Raw genomic sequence first — 25,363 nt, forward strand, 5'->3', positions numbered from 1 at the left:
TTTCCCCTTGGGGATCAATAAAAGATTTCTGATTCTGATACATGTCCCTGTGCAGGGACTACTCGGGTATAAGGATGTCACGTTACCACTATATGACCACTCTTTATACATCACTTCATCACTTGATTTGATGAAGATGAGAGACACTGAACTTTAGTCGTAGCCTGAGTAAACACAGCTCAACTTGATAGTTGCCTTTTTTGGAAGCGTGTTTTTTTGGCTCAGGGTCAGTATAAAGGCACAGTGCTCAGATGATTCCCACCCCACTTTACAGACACACTGAGCTGACTTGCTAGGATCAAGGTAAGAAAGAAACCTGACACATTTTACTTCCTGCATTTGGGGCCATTTGTAGTTGGTTATGTTACAATGGCATTTGTTATTTTAGCAGAACATTAAACTGTGCAATGGCTGTGAGTGGAAACATTTAACTTTTAGGATTATTCAAAATGTTTTTCTGGTAGTATGGGTAATTATATAAAGTCAAGCCTGGGGCTTCTGATTTTTATTTTGTCAGTTCTTCTCCACAAGAACATCTATTCATCTGCTGCCAGGATGTTTAAAGTTTTAATTGGTGCAATTTAATCAAATTTCATCATGCACAAGGTTTCATTTTGTTCATGCTACTGAATGATCTCCTGGTGATACTGGAAATTGTGCTGACAGATTGGTAGACCCAATCTGAAAGCCTGTTACTTCAGTCTGGCAAGAGTGTGATCAGCAAAAACTTTGACTGGAGCAGTAAGCTACAGTGAAATAATTTAATAGACAGAGTTAACATTGAATTATCTACACACCAGTGCTTGATATGGCCTCCAGAATAAAACAAAGGCTCAAGAGGAGACCAAAACCTATAGAATGTCAGTGTTTCAAAGGGAAACGTTTTTTATTAAACCAGAGGTTTTCAAAGTCTGAGACTGTGGGCCTCCCCTCAGACAAAGCTTGATTATATTATTTGATCCCATAGACAAACAGTACTTGAGCCAAGAGCATTGCTGTTTGACATCGCTGACTTCAGACTACACCAAATAGCCTACATAAAAAAAGGTCTGCCCCTCCCAAACTACTGAATCCCTGAGCTATCTCTTTAGTTTAGTTTAGTTTAATGTTTAGTTGGACAGGACAGTGCACATCAATAAAACAGTTAAACACATACAGAATCATCTATACATGTCAACAGTAAATATGCCAAATAACCAAATAATAACCAAATAACCAAATAACACACATTATTTGACTCTATGTGATATCCTTTTGATAATAATGTAATAACTAATGTAATAGCCTATTTTTTCACTTCCATTCACTGAGCCTCTCCTGAATCTGTTTGGAGCCCGCCTCCCACTTTGAAAACCTCTATATTAAACCAAATCAATCACGCCCCAAAATACCTGAAGAAATACAAACAAAAGGGACTGGAGATCCCGGCTAAACAGGACAAAAGATGGGGAAGAGACTGGGCCAGCCCACCATGGGCCGTCGAAGAGAGCTCTTCCCGCTAAACTACCAAAAAATAGGAAAGCTAAACTATAGAGGGTATGCACGTGACATCACAGAGGTAGAAGTCACTGCGGGGGTCACATGAGTGGCAGCATTAACGTTCAGCTTGAATGCAGTAATCGGCCTAGATAAATGACACGTGCTGCTCCAAACAACAGGGAGGAACCTGCTGAATGTGTTAATGTGAATGAAAGTGACATCTGTGCATACCTTCTACTGTATAAAACAAAACACAAAAACTACTAGACTACCGGAGCTGTCCAACCCCAAAACTGAAATAATAAACCCCAAAAACAAGAAGGGGAAGAAAGCTTTCCCCATGCAGGCGCTGTTGTCAGGTGTGTGGGTCTCCTCTCTCTGCTCCTCCAGTCCTCATGGAGGCTAACCTGCTTAGATGATTACCGGTAAATAGCACCAGGGAGATGGGGAGGGAGAGAGAGAGGCTTGTCACATCACAGCATAACCTTAACTCTCCCTTGCCTCCGCAGCTCCACCATGGTGCAGAAAGTAGCAGTGATCGGGGCAGGCCCCTCCGGTCTGACCAGCATGAAGGCTTGTCTGGACGAGGGCTTGATGCCCACCTGCTTTGAAAGCAGTGATGACATGGGCGGACTGTGGAAGTTCAAGGTGACCTCACTCTAGAAGACCTGTCTCAGCAGCAGTGTTTTATTTACGCCCTAAACCATTTTATGCAGTAAGCCTTTTGTTTTTTGTTAACATCTGCCTTTTGAAATGGTTCCTCCGTAGGAAGTGTCAGAACCCAACAGGGCCAGTATCTACCGTTCCCTCACCATCAACATCTCCAAGGAGATGATGTGCTACAGCGACTTCCCCATTCCTGCCGATTACCCCAACTATATGCACCACTCAAAAATCCTCAACTACTTCAGGATGTATGCAGAGCACTTTAAACTGCTGCAGTACATCCGCTTCCAGGTAACAAGACAGGAGAGGAGTGTGTGCTAAATTACAGTAACGGTCTGTAGGGCGTCTCTACAAGGTGTCTCTAAAATAACATGTATTTCCTTTTATATTTTAGACCACAGTGAAGAGTGTTAGACAGAGGTCAGACTTTTCGCGTACCGGTCAGTGGGAGGTGGTGATTGAGAACACGGATGGACAGGAGGAGAGGCATGTCTTTGATGCAGTCATCTGCTGTGCCGGTCACTACACCTACCCCCACCTGCCGCTCAAAGACTTCCCAGGTAAAGAGACATTCTACTAAAATACCTCTTTTATACAGATGCTGGATTGACTGGAGAACCACAGTATGGTGTCAATGTGAATGGACGTTTGTTTATTGTAGCAATAAGGAGAGGGGACATTGAGGAAACGAGTACTTTATCACTCTGTCTTTATGCCATCATGTGCTTACAAAAGGAGTCTATAACCCATTTTCTGTAATATGCTGAAACAATCACAGCTGTTGTCGGAGGAATAACACGATTTTGGCATCGGAACTAGTCACCCAACCACATGGTCCGGTCAGAAACACAACACAATGGAATGTCCTATTTTAATGTCAGAATTCTTACGGCAGGACAGACTGAAAAGAGGACAACAGCCTAGCTCGACATTTATCTCCTTTGATGATCTTTTATGCCTATCTCGATTTCCTGTGTTGTGATTGTGGAGCTGAGGTGGGACGGGGGCGGTGGAGGGAGAGTAGTGTAGAAGGCCAATAAAGTCACCGTGACCTAGGCAAGCAAGGGATGGGGACTCGTGAACATCTCATTGGGAGGGGAGGGGAGGGGAGGGGGGTGCTCATAACTGGGGAGCTTGGCCAAGAATGTGTAGCCGTGAGGAGGGGCTGTGACGATTTTGATAAGGTTTATCATCTGTGTGAGGTGTCAGTTTGCATTCTGTTTTTCTTGTAATGTGAAGTTTGACTCCGATAGGCTTTATGGCAAAATAAAGCCTTGGGCATTGGAGCACTCCAGACCTTCCATCAAGTGTTGGATTCTATTTTTGTGTCGTCTCTTAGTATATCTATTTTTATTTGGGTTTTCTCATAAGCCACGTGGGCTTCAACTTTGAGTTCCGGTAGTGGGAGGTTTTTTCCCCTTCCCCTTAGCTGAGAGGTTTCACTTCATTATAAAGACATTCTGAGAAGCTGGCGGGAGTTTTCGGGCTTATCTCCAGACTCCAGCCTGAATCTTCAACACTGTACAGGATCAGGGTGTTCCCTGTCACTGGCACAACATTCTAAAAATGTGTTCTTCAAGACATTGAGAAAATAAAAAGATGAGGTAGGACAAAGAAAATGCCTCCTGAGGGTGAATCTATTTTTTATTATAAATTATAGCCTCATATAATGAAAAGAACATTGGGAAGACATAATTCAATGCATACAGGTAACATCAGATCATTCTGCTGAAACGGAGTGACCTGTGTGTTGCAGGAATTGAGACATTCGAAGGAAAATACTTCCACAGCTGGGACTACAAAGGGCCTGAGGACATGTACGGGAAGAGAGTGGTGGTGATCGGCATCGGTAACTCCGGCGGTGACATTGCTGTGGAGAGCAGCAGAGTTGCCGAAGAGGTCAGGAAGTTGTTTTCAATTGCAATTCCTCCTAAGGCCTAAGTGATCGATGCAAGACAATCCATCTGCTCATGCTCTCTCTCTCCTCTGGCCTCTTGCAGGTTTATGTAAGCACTCGTCGTGGTGCCTGGGTCATCCGGCAGGTTTCTGACAACGGCCTGCCGGTGGACATGAAGTACAACACGCGCTTTGTCCACATCCTGTTCCAGCTGCTGCCCATGAGTGTTCTCAACTGGATTGGCGAGGGCAAACTCAACGCCATGTACGACCACACCATGTACGCACTCAAGCCCAGACACAGGTAGGATATTTCACTTTCTACAGGCTCTCGGTACCAACATTGTGGTTTGTTCTAATGTATCCTGCACTGCGCAGTATATTACTTGACTTTCTCACATTGTTGTTGTTTATCACATACACATTCCAGTTTTTAAGTTTTCTATAGCTGCATGATGAGTAAAATCTGAAGCCAGTTAATGCATTCCCCTTGGGTAGAAAGAGTGCAAGAGATGTGAACGACCCTGTGATAGAGCCTCCCTTCATCATGTTCTTCTCAGAGTATCTCTAGCAGTTACTGTAGTAGGTTACAATGCCTCAATCTCTCCTTCTCCTCTGTTCACCTGCCCTCTCCTCCCCTTCCCTCCACTGCCTCCCACCTCACCAGACTCTTCAGTCAGATACCAGTGATCAACGATGACCTGCCTTTAAAGATTCTGGCAGGGTCTGTCATTATCAAACCAAACGTGAAGGAGATCCGCGGCTCCACCGTGGTGTTTGATGATGGAAGTGTGGTGGAAAAGGTCAGAAGGTTAAGTTATCTAAATCAACGGTGTACGCATTAAATATCCAAGTTGTTGCCGACTTGAAACACAAGTTCAGCTCTGGTCTTTTTTACCTGTCGGATAGGTTGATACGATTGTGTTCGCCACAGGATACAACTACGATTTCCCCTTCCTGCCAAGCAGTGCCATGTACAAGTCTGGCCACCGCGTGGGTCTGTACAAGCACGTTTTCCCCCCTAACATGGAGCACCCCACTCTGGCGGTTGTGGGCTTCATCCATGCTCTCGGAGCTATTATGCCTCAGGCTGAGATGCAGGCCCGCTGGGTCTCACGCGTCTTCAAAGGTGAGGCTGCATGTCTGTCATAAATCAGCCACTGTGGTGTGTAGGCAAGATGCTGGGACTTCTTACACTGCAGATCTTACCATATACTCCTGCACACACACACACACACACACACACACACACACACAAAGGTCCAGTAGTCATTGTTAGTGGCAGTTCAGATATGAAAAATATACCCACTTCACTACTCTGTAATCCTAGCCTAGGCACTTTCCAAACTCTTGTCAGTCAGTATTCAACTCAGCTTTCTGTCTTTTGCTCTTCAGGACTTAAAAAACTGCCTTCACAACAGGCCATGATAAAGGCAGTTGAGAATGACACTAAAGACATGGACAAAAGGTCGGTCCCTCAGTATTCATTTGCCTCATTACTATTGCAAGCAACATTGCCCTCAAATCCCGGATAACATATTTTCATGTATCTATGCCCTCCCCACAGCTACATCGTGTCCAAGTTGACACCCCTGCAGGTGGACTTTGTCTCCTACATGGATAATATAGCTGGAGAGATAGGAGTGCGGCCAAGTCTTCCCTGGCTCTTCTTCACGGACTACCCACTGTTCCAAAAGATTCTGTGGGGTCCCGTCACATCCTACCAGTATCGAGTGATGGGACCAGGGAAATGGGAGGGGGCCCGCAGAGCGATCTTCACCCAGTTTGACCGCATGTTCCAGCCCCTGAAAACCAGACAGGTCTGCAATGGTCATTAAGTCCCCCAAGATACTACTGGCTGCATGTAATGTGTAATGTACAGTTGTCAGAGTCCAAAGTTACCTGAAAAATAAGTAGGTATTCAATATGTCTCTCCCCCCACACCCCCCCACACCCCATATCTCTGCCAGGTGGAGGAGGAAAAGGCTTCTGTTGCTGGCCGACTGTTCAAGCTGAGCCTGACTGCCATGGTCGGAGGAGCAGCCGTCTACTACATCCATGTCCGCAACCCCACCACCATCCCCACCCTCTTCTCCAAACTCCGTCCACAGGCAGTCTGAATGTGCTGCAGGGGTCAACATGAAAAGAGAACCATTAGCTCCTAGAGAATGTTAACCTTTGTCCATCTAGTGTATCTGGGTCTATGTGGAAATATCTGCGGGGTGGAAGATATTACTGTAACATAGGTGTTACCATTGTAACACCAAATGTCTTTCATTTTAATTCAGCCAGACTAAGCTTGTATATATAGCTCTGTATACCCCCATTTGGGTTGTTATTATGGGGATGATGATTATGGGGATCACGGTCTGAGCTGTGATCTAAACTAGAAGTATTGTGTGTATATTTAGACTATTTAAACATTTATACATATGTGGCTGAATCTGTCATTTCACTCCTTTGTGATTTCTCTGTAGCCTAGTGAGATTTATAGAATCGTTAAATGCCTATTTCTAGTGAGAAACACTTCTTTACACCATATTTAACTTAAAGTGACCATAAATGTGGAGTAAGTGACCATAAATGTGGAGTGTTTTTCACATATCTGTGTGAATACAATGTTTATAATAAATATATCATCTAACTTATTGAGTCCATTTGCATTGAAACTACGTCTACAACAATAGCATGGAATGGTATGCAGGAATGCAATCGAACATTTTATGAAATAAAACAAAAATGAATCAAAGCCGGAAAGGAAAGCAATCGTAGCAAGCACAAGGGAGCCCTTCCTGTACTTGAGAGACACAGTTGGCCATTGAAAAAGCCAAAATTGCCCCAAAAACAGCCAGCATGGTGATCACAGCCCAGAGACTTCATGAGCTTAACATTGGGGCAAGATGTACACTACACTGGATCTTATTTTTTGTATTTTGTTTTGCACATTTGTTTTTTGCTCTTGTTAATCAATGTTTGAAGCTGCCCACTTGTCACTTTAATGCTGGCATTTCAAAGCGCTTGAGCTGTGCAATTGTCACTGTTTACTTTATGGCAAAATAAAATTCCAAAAAGGGTCCTGTACAATCTAATTTTTCTTGTTATATGAAACAATAAAGGGCAACTTTAGGAAGCATGTAATTTTCAATATCTTTGATCAGTTTCATTTAGGAAGCTGGGGGGGGGGGGGGGGGGCAATATGCTCTTTTAAAATGCCACAGTGCAAATGACATCTTACACACCTCTGCAATGTACTATGGAGCATAGGCAACACCCCTGAAAGCACACAGAGTGATGTCTCTCTTTGCCTGTTTCTGAAGGTCTATACACAAATACCCAATACCCGCTACTTCTTTGCCTGCTCATCGCCCCTACTCCCTCCCCACCCCACCCTAGCTATCTCCTTTCCATGAACTCATAAACATTTAAAGACTCAAATTTATTTATTTTGACTCTTTTTTACCTTTTCAATTTTATTTTTATTTTTGTCAATTTAATTTCTGTATCTCAAACTCTGTAAAATGTTTAGCATGGCATGCATCTCGGCCTATCCCAGAGGGGCGTCCCCAATTGGGTCCATAGTTGGGCCCAACATGCCCTGGGCCCCTGGCCTCCCCTACTGTATATAAAGATCTTCCTTATCTAGGTCATTCCCCCGCGCCTCGATGGAGGAATGAGGTGTTTGGGCAGCTCGCTCGGCAGCTCATGGCCCTCCAGCTTCACCTTGATCAGGTGACAGGCCAGGGCGAACTCCTCATCATCGAGGTGGTGGTCTTTATCCACGTCGGCCAGCAACCAGATCTTAGACAGGACCGGGTTGGGCAGCTTGGACTTGAGCATCTCCTTACTCGCCGCGGCGCCGGACACTTTGCCATTTATGGGAGAGAGAGTGTAGAAGATCTCGTCATACGAGGGCTTGTCGCGGCCAACCACCCACTCCAGCTCATCGATGCCTTCGCTAACCCCCTCGCCGTAACCGTAGGCGAAGGGCATGCTCATGACCCGGTCAAAGACTGCACCATGGATGGACTGGCTGGGCATGGAGGCCTCCTCCTGGCGTACCAAGACCATGAGATGCGCAATGTCTTTTACTAGCATGTCATCCACGGCATCCAGCAGCTTGGACTTCAGCACTGGGAACTTGGAGAAGTCGTGGCCATTCAGCAGGTCCTGCATCTTATCGAGTTTGGGCAAATCAGCACGTGAGACATGGTGCTCTTTCTCAATCTTCTTGTAGATTTCTCCAAGGTTGGAGATCAGCTCCTTCTTCTTGAGCTCCTTACTCCACAAATTCGGCATCTCCTTCTTCAGAGAACTGATGATGTAGGCATGCACCTTAGCAAGGCGTGCCCGCTTGATGAGGTCATTGATTTTGCGTAGCGCTGCATTACGTGGCAATGACTGGATGTCTAAGTAGAGGTCCTGCTCCTCCGCTTCAAACAACTTCCTGTTGTCATGGACCACAAGGGGTTGGTCCCAGAATGACCCAATGTACACGCGCACAACCTCAGGTGTGTTGATGATTTTGCCCAGGTTCCACATCAGCGCTCCATAAACCCTCATAAGCTGCTGGGTGTTGATCTGATCTGCCTTGTTCAGCACCACGCGCATCTTGTCCTCGTGATTCCTGAGGGCGTGGATCACCTCAGAGAACTCGTCTGAGATGTCCAGCTTGTGGGCGTCGAACAGGAGGATGATGCGGTCCACATGCTCAGCAAACCACTCCAGCACTGCCGCAAAGTTGTAGCCTCTACTGATCCGTTGTTTCTCCCCTGACAGGATTCCAGGAGTATCGATGATACTGATGCTCTCCAGGACGGGGTTAGGCACCTGAGCACACTTGAACCTGTTGAGGAACGCACTGCCAAAGGCACTGAGTTTGCGGAAGGGCCTTTTGGGGTCGACCACCAGAGCGTTGCCCGGTATCTCCCCTACCTGTTCACCGTGCATCACTACAATGAAAGAATCTGTGGTCGGCTCGGGGCTGATCCGCATACCTGGGAAGTCCTGGTCCATCAGGTGCCGAATGAAGGTGGTCTTCCCGGTGGAGTACTGACCCACCAGAAGGACCATTGGCTTGTTGTCGAAGTCGGCATCTTCGAGTGCCGGGGAGTGGAAGTCATGGAATCGATACATGGACTCCAATGGGAACAGCTTTTCAAAGTAGAGTCCTCGCAGCCCCTCCGTCACGGTCTTGAGCAGTTCTGGATCTTTCTTTCCTTTTTTTCTGAACATGGTAAAAGCTTTGCCCTTGGTAGGTTCACACATTCAGATGGTGGCTGGCGCATCAGTGATTTAAGGCAGACAGTGATGAGTCATAGTCATTGTGACATCATCAGTTATGTCATAAATCCTTCCCTACAGATGCTATAAGTAGGAACGCTGCAACTCAGGCAACTTGAGATCTCGACATCACCAATTCTATGCAATAGTGGACCCGTGGGAGTTAGGACCCCCCCCCCCCCGGTCTGGGACACTGTGGTCTCAAATTCATCATAAATCACTGATGATGTCATCACGGACTGATGTCATCAGTGATGATGTCACCAGATCATTGTTCGAGTGACATCACATCATTAGGCAATTACCTAATTAAAATATCTGGCTCTGTCAGGTCACCCCCATGGGTGCTCTTTACACTTCCTGGAAGTTTCAGCCCGATCACACGTGCATCGGCATGGCAGTGGCCGAACAAAATTCTGCTCACTCACTCACTCACTCACTCACTCACTCACTCACTCACTCACTCACTCACTCACTCACTCAGAAACTTCTCATTCTTATTACTACTATGAGAAGCTTGTGTGAAGCTTGTGTGTGTCCACTTCACACAAGCTTCTCATAATGTTCTCTTAGATATCTGGGCATTGAACTTGTCAAACAGCCTGTACGTGGAGGTGGAGGTGACATCAACTCTCTATTACTTAATTATCAGATGGGTCCCGTGGTCTAATTTGTATCAGACAGTTTAGGGGCCTGATATAGGCTACACCCGGCCACCACCCAAACTACCACTTTATCCAGTCATCCTGCGCTGCTAGCCGCAAAACGCGACTATTTCACTCGAGTACCTCTCCCATCATAGTCGCGCTCGCCCGACCCCTTTATCGAGGGAAAGTTGCACATTTAGCGATCTACAAGCTTCAAACATGCACCAATCACTAATATAAACTACGCACCTTGTTGCCACGGATGTTGTCGAGCAGGCCGCGCTGAGGCCGCGCTTTGTTAACTCGTATTTTAAGAAAGTTTGGGTTATTTGTGTGTCCGGAAACATTATTTTCCCTTCTCCAACGACTCTTCTTCTTTTTTGCTGCTCACCGGTTCAACTGCGCCACCGCATCATGAAACCTGTGACTGACAGAACGACACAGGGCAAACCCCATACTTGACACATGATGTAATACCCCATGATGCGGTGGCGCAGTTGAGCAGTTGAACCGGTGAGCAGCAAAAAAGAAGAAGAGTCGTTGGAGAAGGGAAAATAATGTTTCCGGACACACAAATAACCCAAACTTTCTTAAAATACGAGTTAAAAAAGCGCGGCCTCAGCGCGGCCTGCTCGACAACATCCGTGGCAACAAGGTGCGTAGTTTATATTAGTGATTGGTGCATGTTTGAAGCTTGTAGATCGCTAAATGTGCAACTTTCCCTCGATAAAGGGGTCGGGCGAGCGCGACTATGATCAAAGAACTTTTATGGAAAGAACTGAAAGCTCCATATTGCCCCATTGCAACATCAGCGCCCAGCAGCCTCCGCCATTTTTTATTTTTGGAAGCGTGACAGCGCCAAAAGAACCTCGCACAGGCTCGCAGTGGTCAGCTGCGGTAGCGCGGGCCCCTATAATCAGCCTCTCTAAACAGTAACTCAACGGGAGAACACTCTAAATTTCGTGGATTCACATCTTTTCTGGGCGTACTGCAAATCTTGACTGAAGTGGTGTAGTGCAGGGATGTAAAACAACAACCATATTGTGGAAACTAAGCAAAATGTTTCGTTTTCTTTGTTTAGTTTTTTCAAGATAAATAGCTAATGCGGCTGTCGTCCACTCCGTCAGAAGTGTGTTGCCGTGGTTTTAACCTCGGGTCCTTTGCATTTACTATTTATCTTGAAAAAACTAAAAGAAAAAAAAGAAAAAATTTGCTTAGTTTCCACAATATGGTTGTTGTTTTACATCCCTGCACTACACCACTTCAATCAAGATTTACAGTACGCCCAGAAAAGATGTGAATCCACGAAATTTAGAGTGTTCTCCCGTTGAGTTACTGTTTAGAGAGGCTGATTATAGGGGCCCGCGCTACCGCAGCTGACCACTGCGAGGCGCATTCTGTTTCCAAAAATGGCCGGAGTTTCGTCTCTTTCCTTCCATGCTCTTTGCTATGATGGGAGAGGTACTCGAGTGAAATAGTCGCGTTTTGCGGCTACCTGCGCTGCCAGTGCCACCCAGTGGACATTGCGTTTGCAAAAAGTGCTGTAAGCTTGTACTCTTTCTGGACAGCAGAGGGCGCTATGCTGTTCACACGCTCTGAAAAGTCTTGCCATTTTAAGTGCTTTCCAGGCCTGGAGAAGTTACGAAAAATTATAAATGGACGAAAAATGTGGAACATTCATTAGCCTACATACATTGTATTTGTGGAGTTGCTTGTATTCCCAAATAGCCTACTGTCAAATGCAGTCGAGATCCTCCCTCTGTTGGAGGAGGAGGCGCTGACTGCGCTCCCAGGAAACCACTGCAAGAGAGAACAGAACAGAAATAAAAGGTAGGACAGCGCGATCGAGGTCTCGAGTCTTGTGACAAGTATTTGTTGGCATTCTGGACACAATACGGATGGGGAGTAAAAAATGGGGAATTATTATTTACTAAACTAGAATAGGCATTGTGTGCGTGCACTCACTCCTTTTAGTTTTATTGCAAGTACGAGTGCGTTTATAAAGTGCTCCCCGCGGCTAGACTAGACTGCTTCTCGGTTTCAAAAAGTCAGTTTAACTATAAAAGCACAGTCTGCTCCTTTCCTCCGGGTTCACACATTGTTTGACAGAGCATTGCATTCTGCTGAAGAGAATTTGGAGATTCCTCCTAAAATGAAGACGAGCACGCTGGAAAAAATACGTTGAAATTACAATGTTTCATCCACCTACTTTTCCATAGTACATTTCACATCATTCACTATAAACTTTTCTACTCCCAATTGCTGGAGTAGAGGGTTAAAGTCCCAGGGAGGGACAGCCTACTGATTAACTGAGTGGGTGATGATGTGCAACAACATGCCAGGGACCAGTGAGTTTTTAGAGGCAAGCAGTGAACACAGCTGCACAGGGCTAGGAACAACTTACTGGAGAAGGTGAGAGTAGTTGACTTGTTTCTCATATTTACGAATAAGATCAAACTGTCGTGATTACACAAAGCAGTTCCAACCTGTTCGGACTGTTACTCCCTCCATTTTCTAAAATACTTGACTGACACCGTTACTTCTGTTTTCCAGAGATCACAGTTGTGTGCACCAATTCTCTCCTCACATACAAGTGATCAATAATGACCCGGCGTGTGGCAGTGGTTGGAGGGGGCAGTGCAGGTCTGGTCTGTATCAAGAGCTGTCTGGATGAGGGGCTGGAGCCTGTCTGCTTCGAGAGCAGTGATGACATTGGTGGCCTGTGGAGGTTTAAGGTGGGTGAGGGCACTGGTTTGAGAAATATCCAGAATATTGGTGTCTAGCCAGACTAGGATTGTGATGCTGTATGGGCAACAAAACATTCCACTGTCAAGGAGAAGTAGTTCCCATGTGTAACCGAATGACTGTGAGCCCCGACTTCCGAGTGGAAGTGAGTAGGTTGATTAAACTCACTCCCCGGTATAAAGGCCCATTAACCAGTTCCGCCAGGGGTGCTTAGCTCTCTTAGCGTAATGGTTAGCGCGTGTGCTTTGGAAGCGGAAGGCCGGTGGATCGAATCCGGGTCCGTCCCTGGCCAAGCCCCTAACCTGGGTTGCTGCTAGTGCTGTCAACACAATGCAGGTTACATTGTTGCCATGACCCGGATGCCCAGTGGGTGTGGAGTGAGTCCTGAGTGGTAGCGAGTATTTTATTATTTTATTTCTGGATTATTTTTATGGGCATTTTTGCCTTTATTGGATAGGACAGTAGGCAGACAGGAAAGGTGGGGAGAGAGAGGGGGGGACCACGGGTCCGATTCGAACCCTGGTCGTCCGCGCGAAGGACTAAGCCTTTGTGGTACGCACTCTACCAGGTGAGCCACCAGGTAGCGAGTAGGTTGGTTAATGAACTCACTCTCCAGTCTAAAGGCCCGTTAACCTCCACCATGAGAGCTTAGCTCTCTTGGCATAGTGGTTAGAGTGTGTGCGCATTGGAAGCAGGTCGGTGGATCGAAACCCGTTCCACCCCTGGGCAAGACCTTAACATGGGTTACTGCCGGTGCTGTGGACACAACGCAGGTTACACTTGCATGGATGAATATTTTTCATAAATAAACAGGGCGAGTGAGAAGTAATCCAAAAGATTGTGTACAACAACAATAGAGTACCTTCATTATGCTCTGGCTAAATCAGGTAAAAGTAACATCCCAATGTCAGATCAGGCTTATGCAGTATTTGCACCTATCCAGTTTCATCCTGAAATGATCAATAGCATATTGTTTTTTTTCTTTTGTGTCCACAGGAGTCACCAGAGCCAGAGCGCTCCAATATCTACCGCTCCTTGGTGGTCAACACCTCCAAGGAGATGATGTGTTTCAGCGACTTCCCCATGCCTGCGGACTATCCAAACTACATGCACAACTCCCAGCTCCTACATTACCTCACACTCTATGCTGAGCGCTTTGACCTGCGCAGACACATTCGCTTCCAGGTCATTCTCATCTCTCATTGTGACATTATTTCAAGGCTCCCACTTACCTTCTGCCAAGTTTCTACACTACAGCATTGCTCTATTGAGCCTCTCACATTTTCTGCCATGTGTCTGTGTATGTGTGCTTCAGACCACAGTGAGAAGTGTGAGGCAAAGGCCAGATTTCTCTCTGTCTGGTCAGTGGGAAGTGGTGACTGTTAACAGGGATGGAGAGGAAGACAGACATGTCTTCGATGGAGTTCTGGTGTGTTCAGGCCACTACACCCATCCTGTCTTACCCGTGGGAGACTTTCCAGGTCAGTACACACAGACATCACACAAATACATTTTAAACAAGCTTCTCTTGGCTAGTCATATACCGTATATAAATCTATAAGCTTTAGCACCATATGGTTCTCCCCAGGTCACAAGACATTTGGTGGCAGGTGCCTCCACAGCTGGCAATACAAAGATGCAGATGCCTTCAGAGGAAAGAAGGTGGTGGTGGTCGGCATCGGCAATTCTGGGGGAGACATTGCTGTGGAGATCAGCAGATCTGCAGAGAAGGTGAGGCAGAAGATGAACAGAAAACGGTTTTGTTGGACAGTGGTGATCCAGAGGAATTAATAGAGGACTATAAATAAATTGTTATTGTCAATGTGACTATTGGATCATATTTGGTATTTTTATTTTGAGTTGTGCTATTATATTGACATGAAATATCGTGCGCTCATTTCCTGCTCAGCTAGTGTACTTCTGCAATTGCAATTATGCGCCGCACCGCCGGCCGCCTTATAGTGGTGAGATATTGTGTTGTCATCATAAGACAATTGAAGAGCAGAGTTAAATGGGTTAAATTGTATGTGGGAACTGATGTGTGCTGCCTTGTTTTTGCAATGTTGTTTCACAATGTAACCGTTTTGCAATGTAATTGTTGGTTCTACAATGTAATTGTTTGCATGTTTGTGAGAATGTTGCCCATCTATATTGACACTATCCTGTATCCCTACCCAATACTCTTAATCTCTCTGATAGACATTCCTCAGCACACGCAAAGGAGCCTGGGTGATAGCCAGGATGTCCAGCAGCGGCCTTCCGTTGGACATGATAGCCATCACCCGGCTGAACAACATCCTAACCCTCCTTCTGCCCAAAGCTCTGGTCAACTGGGTGTCAGAGAGAGCCTTGAATCACAAATATGATCACAGATTGTACGGCCTGATGCCCAGACACAGGTGACTACTGAAACTGTTCCACACATTTCAATGGGTGATATTCAGAACGCTGCCATTGGTGCCGACCATTTCAGTCGGAGCAGAAGGGAAATCCATTTCCGCTTCCGGGATGTCGCTCTCAATTGCCTCCGCCGCTGTGAAACAACAACAACAACGCTAACTAGCAAGCTAGCAACCTGCACGCTGAAAATGGCACGTTTTGATGCAAAAAAGCAGGCCTGCTTGGTACGTTCAGTGGATGGTTGTAAAGATAAGTCTTTTTTCCCTCTATACCAGAGTGAGAGTAAGAGGAGCCAGACTCTCTCCTGCGCTGGTACAGCGCGAAACGGAGATAGTCTGGCCTGAGATTCAGCTTTTCCTCTTTGTCATTTTTAACCAATATTGAGCTACAAGTATAGGATTTGTTCTTCTTGCTAGCAAGTACATTAGAAAAGGCACAGAGTTCCTGACAGCTCTTACACTCACTACATATAACAGCAATCCTAGCTGGATAGTCAGCTCTGCTATCACTCAAACTACTTCAAAAACATGATCTGGAACTGTCACAAAGCATAACACTTGTTGTACCAAAGGAATGAGTTTGACTGATTCCTTCTCTCGTGTCGTCTCTCACAGGCTTTTAGACAGAAAGCCACTGGTCAATGACGACCTTCCTGGCCGAATCCTTCAGGGGGCGCTAGTGATGAAGCCTAACCTGCAAGCATTTCAGGGCTCTGGCCTTGTGTTTGAGGATGGCACAGTGGAGGAGAACATTGACGTCGTGGTCTTCTGCACGGGCTATAATGGAACCTTCACATTCCTGCCCCCAGCTCTTTCTGAGGGGCCTGGCGGAGAGGTGACATTGTACAAGTAAGTACAGGGCGCATAGAGATTGGTCTTGTAAAGGTAGGGCTAATGTAACATTTGGGATGTAAAGCATTAGACACTAATAATGTTGTTTTAATATGGCGCCTGTTAGGACTTGTTACTATAATTGAAAATGATTACTCTGCAATTCTCTCAAATTTCAGGAGAGTGTTTCCTCCCTCTCTAGAACAGCCCACACTGGCCATCATGGGTCTGTTCCAGACAAAAGGACCGATCATATCCATAGTGGAAATGCAGGCACGATGGGCCATTAAGGTCATTGCCGGTAAACATGCCTGAGCTTGACTCTCACATATCGTATGGCCACATATCAACAGTGCTCACAGAACATAAACATCATCCCCTCTCTCATCGCAATCACATATTTAGTGAGGCACATTTTAACACGGCCCACCGAGGGCATAACAAGCATTTTCTGTCCCCCCGTCCCCCCCCCCCCCACACACACACACACACGCACACACACACAAAATCATAGGAAACAAGACTTTTTCAGTGTGGCTCTTTGTTTCTTCAAGGTATGAGCCATCTTCCACCCGAGGAGACAATGCTCACTGTCATCGAGTCTGAGAGAAAGACAAACATGAGGAGGTAGCCATTGTCTACTCTAAAAGCTTTTGTTCCATGGATGTCTGAGATGATACAAGTCTTTTCAGAATTACAAGTATCAGTAGAATGTGCGTGTGGTTAAAATAATATGCACTATTATAAATTGCATTAACTAATTCACCCCTCTGTTGTCTCAGCTATTCCTGTCCACGACAGGCTGCGCTCCAGGTGAACTACATCTCCTACCTGGACTTCATGGCGGGGGAGGTCAGTTCTCTTCCTCTCAGCTCTAAATAAAATGGTGTTACCATATGTATGTAACAGACATAACCATCATAATACATCTCCAATCACAGATAGGGGTTCGACCAAACATCCTGAGACTACTACTGACAGATCCTGTGTTGGGGCTGAAGGTCTTCCTGGGTCCCTGCACCCCGTATCAGTACCGTCTGTCCGGGCCTGGACAGTGGGCTGGAGCGCGTCAGGCCATCCTCACGCAGTGGGAGCGAGTGGCCCAGCCTTTCAGGACCAGAGTAGTACCAGAACCGGAGACCAGGCCGTCTGTCCTCTTCTCCCCCTGGCTGCTCACACTATGGGGGGCTGTGGTAACGGCTGTGCTCTTGTCTCATGATAAACTCAGCACACTGCTGCAGGGTCCAGCTCAGCTTCTGGACAGCCTTAACACTCTGCTGCAGGGCGCCTGGTAGACTGACCACAGTAACATGATGTGATCTAGGACCAGCCGGTACTGTGGGATCCAACATGCTTAGAGTCTAAATATGACGTAAACTAGTATGTGAATGGAAACTTGACTGTTTTTGACGTCCAAAATAATTGTAGTTGCAGCCATCTTTAGTTGGTTTGTTTATTGTGTTTATATCAAGGACCACAATGGAAACAAGTCTGACTTTTTTGGTCATCCTTGACACGTTTTAAAGCTATATATATATATTTCTACTTGCTTTTAATCTTTGTCAATAAACTAAACCTAAACCTTAAAAGAGAAAGGAGACACTGGTCTGAGGATAGACCTAATGGGTCTCTGCTTTGCCCAAGGACTTCTGGATCTAAAGGGGAAATGAATGGGATGTTCATCACATAATCTTCCCTGTCGCAGTCCGTTTGATGCAAGGTTTTTAAAGATGGGCGTTTTACCTTCATACATACATGTGTCTCTCTAATGGCAAATCTGGTAATGTTGTGCATCTTCTTGGTATTTATTAAACAGGCAGAACTGACTGTTAAACACAGTGTTAACATTGTAACATTTCTGTGTCAGGTCCCATCAGTGCTGACAGTATGTGATTAAAATCATCAATCATCAACCTCCATTGTGTTGGTAAAGCCTAGCTAACCAGTTTAAACAGGATTTTAGAATGGAGGTATCGGGAAGAGAGGATCTACTCTAGTCTACTCTGACTTCCCCCTGTAAAGAGGTCAGGTTGATGCTGTGTGTGTATGTGGGGACATGTTTTAGAGGATGTAGCGGGAGCCTAATAACCTTCAACCTGGCTCTGTTGTTTTTTTAATACAAATTGATTCCCAGATTGTCTTAGATGTGAATAAAAATGACATGTTACAGCCTTTTGGACTAGTTACAAGAGAGGGACTTAGTACAGGCATCACCTGGTAGAATACAACCTCGTTTGCAAAAGGGCCAATTTTACAATTTAATCAGCAGAATGGTTGAGGTTTGTAAATTTTTCCATGACCGGGGCAAGGCTTGATAGAGCTATTAAAGTCATTTGATGAAAATTCACATATTCTTTTTTATACTGTATTGCAATATATATTGAAGAAACAAAATATATTGCAATATCCAACATAACATGAAATACTCTTAGCTTTTGAACCTCCCCTTCCCATAACATTAGGTTGACTCCTCCCTGGTCCACCTCTCCAATTAGCTTATGATGATATTTAAGGCACCTGGCTGTGGCATCATGGCTGCCGTATTGGCCCCTCTGTGTGACTCTGAAAAGCAACGCACTGCTGGCACAACAAGCACAAGCAAGGACAGAGTTACAGAAACAAAAGACTTCAAAGTAAGGCTGAATCATCTGGGCAGAATTAGATTAACCTTACTGATAGATGTGTACTGTTAGTGCACTGATTGTATTAAATATATTAAAGTAGTAGTCTATTAAAAGTGTCTCATGTGTTGGAGCCTTAATCAATTGATTGACTCAAGCACTTTAAAGACCTTGTTTTTGTTTTTCAACACAAATGATTAACTCTACAACATTGGGATCCTTACCATGAATTGAAAGTCAGTCACACAACACTAGCTAACAACACACTCCAGTTCCGCCTCTATATCTCAGACCAAAATGTGTTGTTAGAACATCTCTCCTCTTTCTCTGCTTCACCTACACAGCATGGTTCACAGGGTTGCAGTGATCGGTGCAGGGCCTTCTGGTCTGACCAGCATCAAAGCCTGTTTGGATGAAGGTCTGGAGCCCACCTGCTTCGAGAGCAGCCATGACATTGGGGGTTTATGGAGATTTAAGGTGAGGGACACAGCTGCACACTCAGGCAATACACATTCAATTTTGGACTTTCACATCAAAGTCCCCCTGTTTACGTAATGCATACAGTACTGCTCCACTGTCTACAGTACCTCTGAGCATTGATTGTAGCACAGTTGTCAGCCAGTTTTGTTGTTTGACTACTTTCAATCCTGATAACGAATGTTGACTCATTGTACTCTTCCCTTTTAATCCAAGATGCTCTTCATACAAACAGTTACATGCTTTATGGTTCTAATGTAATGAATAAAAATAATAATAGTGATTCCCCCATTTCACATTCACACGGAGAGGCAAAGTGTTTTGCAGGAAGCCTGGAGGGTAAACGAGGGTAACGGGTAAACAAAGCTAATTAGGTGCAACTGAGGCTATCAGTGTTGCTGTATGTTCAAATACGCCCTATGTGTGATGAGCTCAATTGATCTGTGTCACAATTTTAAGAGTGTAATTTAAATGTTCAAAGGCATGGCAGGTCATGAATAAAATATGAAATATGATCTTTGAACAAAATGAATTGGCAAGTTATTTATGTTCAATTGCAAAAACTCGGAAGGTGATAGGGACGTGATTTATTTGGAAAACTGTAATTTTAGGCAAAGCAGAAAAGAACACTGTGGGTCAAGCACTTTATCTGAGACCCTTTGTCTTACATTGTCTTTCTGTAGGAGGAGCCAGAGCCTGGAAGGGCCAACATCTATCACTCTGTGGTGGTGAACAGTTCCAAAGAGATGATGGCCTTCAGTGACTTCCCCCCTCCGGCTGAGCTGCCCAACAACATGCACCACTCCGAGTTGCTGCTCTACCTGCGCCTCTACGCTCGGGCCTTCCAACTGCTGCAGCACATACGCTTCCAGGTGTGTTGTTTCAGGCAATAATCAGTACTTGCTTTCTATGTAGCATAAAGGTAAGCTGACGCTGCCAGATGGGGGCAGTATTGTTTTCACAACATGAGCTGATCTCAAGATCTCGCGCGAATCCAGCTGCCTTGCAAGGTTAGTCTAATGTAATATATTTTCACTTCCATTCACTGAGCCTCCCCTGAAACTGTTTGGAGCCTCCCTGGGGACCCCCACCTCCCATTTTGAAAACCCCTGATTTAGAACTATCTGAAAATAGTCATCCTTCACCTTTGTTGAACCATTACTTCTTGTAAACTACTTGGTGTGTGTGTGTGTGTGTGTGTGTGTGTGTGTGTGTGCGTGCGTGCGTGTGTGTGTGTGTGTAGACTACTGTGGTCAGTGTGAGGCAGAGGCCACACCTCTCCTTGACGGGCCAGTGGGAGGTAGTGACAGAGGGGAGAGAGAGGGAGACTCATGTTTTTGATGCAGTGATGGTTTGTACCGGACACTTCACCCAGCCTCATCTGCCACTCAAGCACTTCCCAGGTACATTTGATTTCCTGTGTGGGAGGGACACACTGTGGCTGCTGCTACTCAACTCTAGCTGATCCAACAATAGTATCCGTCTTATGCCCGACAATAAATTATCCACAGAAATGGATGTGATGGTGTTTTACTGTTTTGTTTTTGATTCCGTTTCAGGTATTGAGGGCTTTGAAGGCAGGTATTTCCACAGCTGGGAATATCGCAACGCAGAGGGTCTGCGGGGGAAAAGAGTGGTAGTGATTGGAATTGGGAATTCTGGAGGTGATATTGCTGTGGATATCAGTAGAGTTGCAGATAAGGTACAGAAATTAATTACTTTTCTGAGCTGTTGTCGTTACTTCAAATCAAAGGACTGCTTCCTGATTGCTGATTTAGGCATTTAAAACGATTCTGATGTTGAGGGTCAAACATTGTGACGAGCACCGTCTTTGCTCATCTGACCTGCAGGTGTACCTCAGTACCAGGAGTGGGGCGTGGGTCGTCGGCCGTGTAGGACACGGTGGGCTCCCAGGTGATCTGGTGGGCACTTCCCGATTGGCTATGATGCTACACAGGCTCCTCCCCTCATGGACTGCCAGGATGGTGGAGAAGAATGTGAACCAAGCACTTGACCACAGACTGTACGGTCTGAAACCAAAACATGGGTAACAAAATCATATCGAGGAAGATGTTTTTTCCCCTCAGACAGTATCAGTCATGCAACTTTGTGGTGGTCAACACAGCCAATCTGGGGGTTAACTTCCAAACTGTCCTCTTTGCAGTTTTTTTGCACAGATCCCAGTAGTGAATGATGAGCTGCCAAGTCGGATCATCGCAGGTCGTGTTCAGGTGAAGCCAAACGTGAAGGAGTTTTGTGGTTCCAGTGTGGTCTTTGTTGATGGGAGCATCATAGACAAGGTGCGTATTAGTATTGTAACCAATTATTGCACTGAAGGTACAGTGATTTGACAGCATACATTTTTAGACTGTGTCAATTGTCCAATGCTTGTGTTCTTATTATGAGTTGAATGCTTGTGTGCTCCAGGTGGATGTAGTGGTGTTTGCCACAGGGTATAACTACAGCTTCCCCTTCCTGCCGGCGGCGCTGCAGGCTAAGTGTGGGCACAGGCTGCGTCTCTACCAGCACGTGTTCCCTCCAGGTCTGTGCCAGCCCACCCTGGCAGTGGTGGGCTTCATCCACGCCCTTGGTTCTATCACCCCCCTGGCTGAAATGCAGGCCCGCTGGGCCACCAGAGTATTTAAGGGTAAAATACACCACAGAAACTTTAATTTTTATAGATGAGTATGATGTAGTTTCTTTGAGAACACATTGCTTTGATGGTCAAGAGAGAAGGACCATAGGCATTTATCAATACACAGGATCTGATATAGTGTTTGCTCTGTTTGGGTGAGCGCCTACATAGAAACTAGCTTGGATATTGGAGTGGAAGAAGGCGGGTGAGCATGAGGATGTCATATTTCATTGAATTAGGCCAATGACACACTGAGTAGAGTTCATGACCCGTGAAGGTGTCCCAGAACCACCCTCCTACACACCTGCTCTCAACGCTAATCAGAATAACTATGTTAGATCTCTTTAATGCAGGTTAAAATAGCATTTAAGACCAGTTTCATCCTCATATAAGTCTTAAAAGTAAAGAAAAACAGTAAAGCATGCCGTTATAATCAGGGTTTGGAGGGTTACTTTAAAAATGTAATCTGATAAAATTACTAATTACCTGTTAAAAATTGTAATCAGTAATGTAACCCAAGTATCACAATATAAAACTAATGTAACTGATTACTTTTCATTACTTTTGGATTTTTCCTTCATTTATACTACCTGGAGTCTTGGGTTGTTGTTATGTGTTGTTACAGCAGGCTTTCAGCTAATCTATCTAATGTTGCCTGTTTCTCATTAATAATACAATAACAATAATGATATTGCTATCTTCGGATTCTGATTAAGTAATGAATTTTTTGGTGGTGCACTGGTCATTTTTAAGAGCAAAGTGTGTTTTTTCTCCGTGGTACTAGGTCTTTTGGTTTAATTATTTGCACCATATGATATCAAACATAAATCGACAATAAGGAGAGCTAATATTTACAGTGCACAGCTAGCCTGGTAAGCCAGCCATCACGTGAACTCACATTTCATTTCGTTCTATCAGAGCGGGTCATACATACATACTTTTTCATACATACAGTCATACATACAGTACATACATACATTCATGCATGCATGCATACATACATACATACTGTACATACATACATACAGTCATACATACTGTACATACAGTACATGCATGCATACATACATACATACATACATACATACATTTTGTACAAGTGGGGACATGCATACATACGTTTTGTGCATTTGTTCTTTCGGCTGTGATTTTAAGACCTTATCTAAAGTACAATATTTTGCCTTGATAATACAAATATTTCACCAATTTGCCTGGTTTAATTTCATCCTTGCCAGTTTTATTAGCTTATTATTCAAATTGGCAAATAGCTTTTTTGTACAGGGTTGCTGTTGTCATAGTTGCTGTAACATCCTATATATTTTGAGGTGCCTGGTATAACAACCTCTGTAGATATGCCTCTGTATTTTAATTCACTTGAATTTCGCCCAGGTTTAACGACACTTCCCTCAGAGCAGGCCATGTTACAGGACATCGAGAAAGCGACAGCAACCATGCACCAGAGGTAGGCAATGATTGGTGGAATGCCACTGTAGAAAATACTTTGTGTGTAATGTTTAAAGCAAATTTTCCTCACTTTTTGCATTTCGACACATAACCGATTAAAATACTTGTAACTTTTACGATCTGAGTGAGCTGTCATTCAAAAAGTTATATATAGGGGAGAGTTTCTAATTTATGGAATTACCAAAAAATAAAAGTCAAATTCCCACCATGTGAAGGGTTTTTGCAGACCACCACACAAATGACTAGTCTAATTTTTGTGTGTGTCGTGTGCTTCCCCTAGGTTTGCTTGCTCTGAACGCAACCCCCTTCAGGTGGACTACATCCCTTACATGGACTCTCTGGCAAAGCGAGTGGGGGTTCAACCCAACATCCTGTGGCTCTTACTGACGGACCCCAGGCTTGGCCTGCAGGTGTTTCTGGATCCTTGCACCCCATATCAGTACCGTCTGACTGGGCCGGGCCAATGGGCCGGAGCCCGTCAGGCCATCCGCACACAATGGGAGCGGGTGGTTCAGCCTTTCAGGACTAGAGTGGTACCAGAACCAGAGACCAGGCCATCGGCCAGACTGAGCCTGATGCTGGCTGTCTCAGGTGTTGTGCTGCTGTGCTGCTCCCTCTACAATAAACACCGCCTCTGCTCTCTTCTTTCCTCCCGCACTCCGATGAGATGCCTGTAGAGGGAGCAGCTGAGCAACACAGCAGAGTTTCTAATTTTATTGTAGTTTGAGAGTATTGTAGATTTTCTTTTTTATGGATTATTTTAAAATTAAAACTACTTTTTTTATGGACTGATGTTTAACGAACTGGCTTGACTATTTATTTAGGAAATAAAGATTTAAAAATAAATACATCAAAACGTGTTGGCGTGTCCAAATCAACCTAGCATTTCTAGGAAACTAACTTTCCCCCCCTCTCCTTTGTCAAAGTGCAAATTGTCTCTACTGGCAATTATTCAATTCACAAACAAATTGCAGAACCCACCGACTCCCTTTTATAGATAGAAGAAAGAATACATCAAATAGATTTTGGACAAAACATTTAAGTTAACAATTCTGAGTTCTATATATCTTTATTGGAGTCACACCCATTTGATTCATTAGGCATTGCATTGTAGAAAATTAATAATCATAATGTTGCAGTTTAATGATCACACACATTCACATCTGGAAGCTGACCAGCACAACCACAGTTGGATCTGCTGGCCACTGAGCAGCTCCACTGGAGCAGTTGGGGTTGTGTGGCAATGAGGGAGAGGCAAGCTCAAACAAGAAGGGCTGCTTTTTCACTTTTCCCACCCAGATTTATCCTGCCAGTCTGGGGGATTGAACCGACAACCTTCCGGTCACAAGCTTGCTTCTCTAACCTTTAGGCCACCACTGCCCTCTTGTATTATGGCCAGCACACATCTTGTCACAGCATGTGATGTAATAAGGTACATAATCTGAAAACTGTGGTGTATAACCATTTCCATATCTCAGTTGTAATACTTAAATATTGTATTTTCAATTAAGAACCATGCTGGTTAGTCCTCCAGCATGGTTCATATGGTGGCAGTCATCCTGCACACATGACTGATCTTTGGGGGACGTCATTAGCATGGCCACAGGATCCATTGGAGGATGCCATGCTAGTAAATGCAGGCCTCAAAAGCCCTGATGTGTCTCCTCCCACCAGCCTGTAGTTCCTGACTCAGTGCCCAGATGCCATGTTCTCCGGGGAGGTCGTCGAAGGTCTTGCCCTGGCTTCAGCCCTGGCTTTTCTGCTGCTTAACAGCAGTAATGATTCAACAAGTTGCTGGGCTCTCCTCCAACAGAGGAACAATGCTTTGTAGGTTGAACAGGTGCTGTTCAGGAGTCTTAAAGACAGCTCCATTTGTGCTGCAGTGATTTATTACTGCATAATAACTCATTTATCACGTTCAATGCTAATGGGTTGTAAAATGCAAGAATTGTTATCCACAAACACGTGCACAGGGCCTTCATTATTGTAGTGCAAATGTCATCTGAACTCCAGGTCACAGTGAGACCTGCTATCTATGACTCGGCATCATGAGCAAATAGTTTTAGGCAAAAAGTATGAGTCTATCTCACACTATCTCTTGCACCTGGTTCTCTAGGTCTAGGAGGAGCGGTCATAGAGCAGCACCACTCAGATGTGCTGCACGAATTAATCAAACTAAATGAATGTGCAAAACTGTTTACAGTTTTCAGATATGTGCAAAAT

At 44.9% G+C, this 25,363-nt stretch overlaps 2 protein-coding genes across 2 annotated transcripts; both read left to right on the forward strand.

Annotated features, from left to right (window-relative positions):
- Positions 1-1,995: 1,995 nt before the first annotated feature.
- On the forward strand, positions 1,996-17,727 carry LOC310786071 (uncharacterized protein; the record flags this gene model as incomplete). Its single annotated transcript, XM_083647253.1, has 23 exons — positions 1,996-2,127; positions 2,248-2,436; positions 2,540-2,705; positions 3,902-4,044; positions 4,146-4,345; positions 4,709-4,844; positions 4,951-5,170; positions 5,437-5,509; positions 5,609-5,861; positions 6,012-6,155; positions 6,519-6,522; positions 7,685-8,121; positions 8,818-9,156; positions 12,569-12,703; positions 13,710-13,898; positions 14,029-14,194; positions 14,302-14,444; positions 14,913-15,112; positions 15,728-15,961; positions 16,123-16,244; positions 16,498-16,570; positions 16,726-16,795; positions 16,885-17,727. The coding sequence occupies 23 exons, from the start codon at positions 1,996-1,998 to the stop codon at positions 17,236-17,238; spliced, it is 4,122 nt and encodes a 1,373-aa protein (XP_083503379.1). The 3' UTR covers positions 17,239-17,727.
- A 1,182-nt stretch (positions 17,728-18,909) lies between these two features.
- On the forward strand, positions 18,910-23,817 carry LOC310786072 (flavin-containing monooxygenase 5-like; the record flags this gene model as incomplete). The annotated part of the gene is made up of 9 exons (XM_083647254.1): positions 18,910-19,041; positions 19,725-19,913; positions 20,285-20,444; positions 20,601-20,743; positions 20,892-21,088; positions 21,206-21,341; positions 21,469-21,688; positions 23,066-23,138; positions 23,421-23,817. The coding sequence occupies 9 exons, from the start codon at positions 18,910-18,912 to the stop codon at positions 23,815-23,817; spliced, it is 1,647 nt and encodes a 548-aa protein (XP_083503380.1).
- Between the last annotated feature and the right edge of the window lie 1,546 nt (positions 23,818-25,363).

The sequence above is a fragment of the Poromitra crassiceps genome, assembly GCF_964638095.1.
Source record: "Poromitra crassiceps genome assembly, chromosome: 12".
NCBI classification, from domain to species: Eukaryota; Metazoa; Chordata; class Actinopteri; order Beryciformes; family Melamphaidae; genus Poromitra; species Poromitra crassiceps.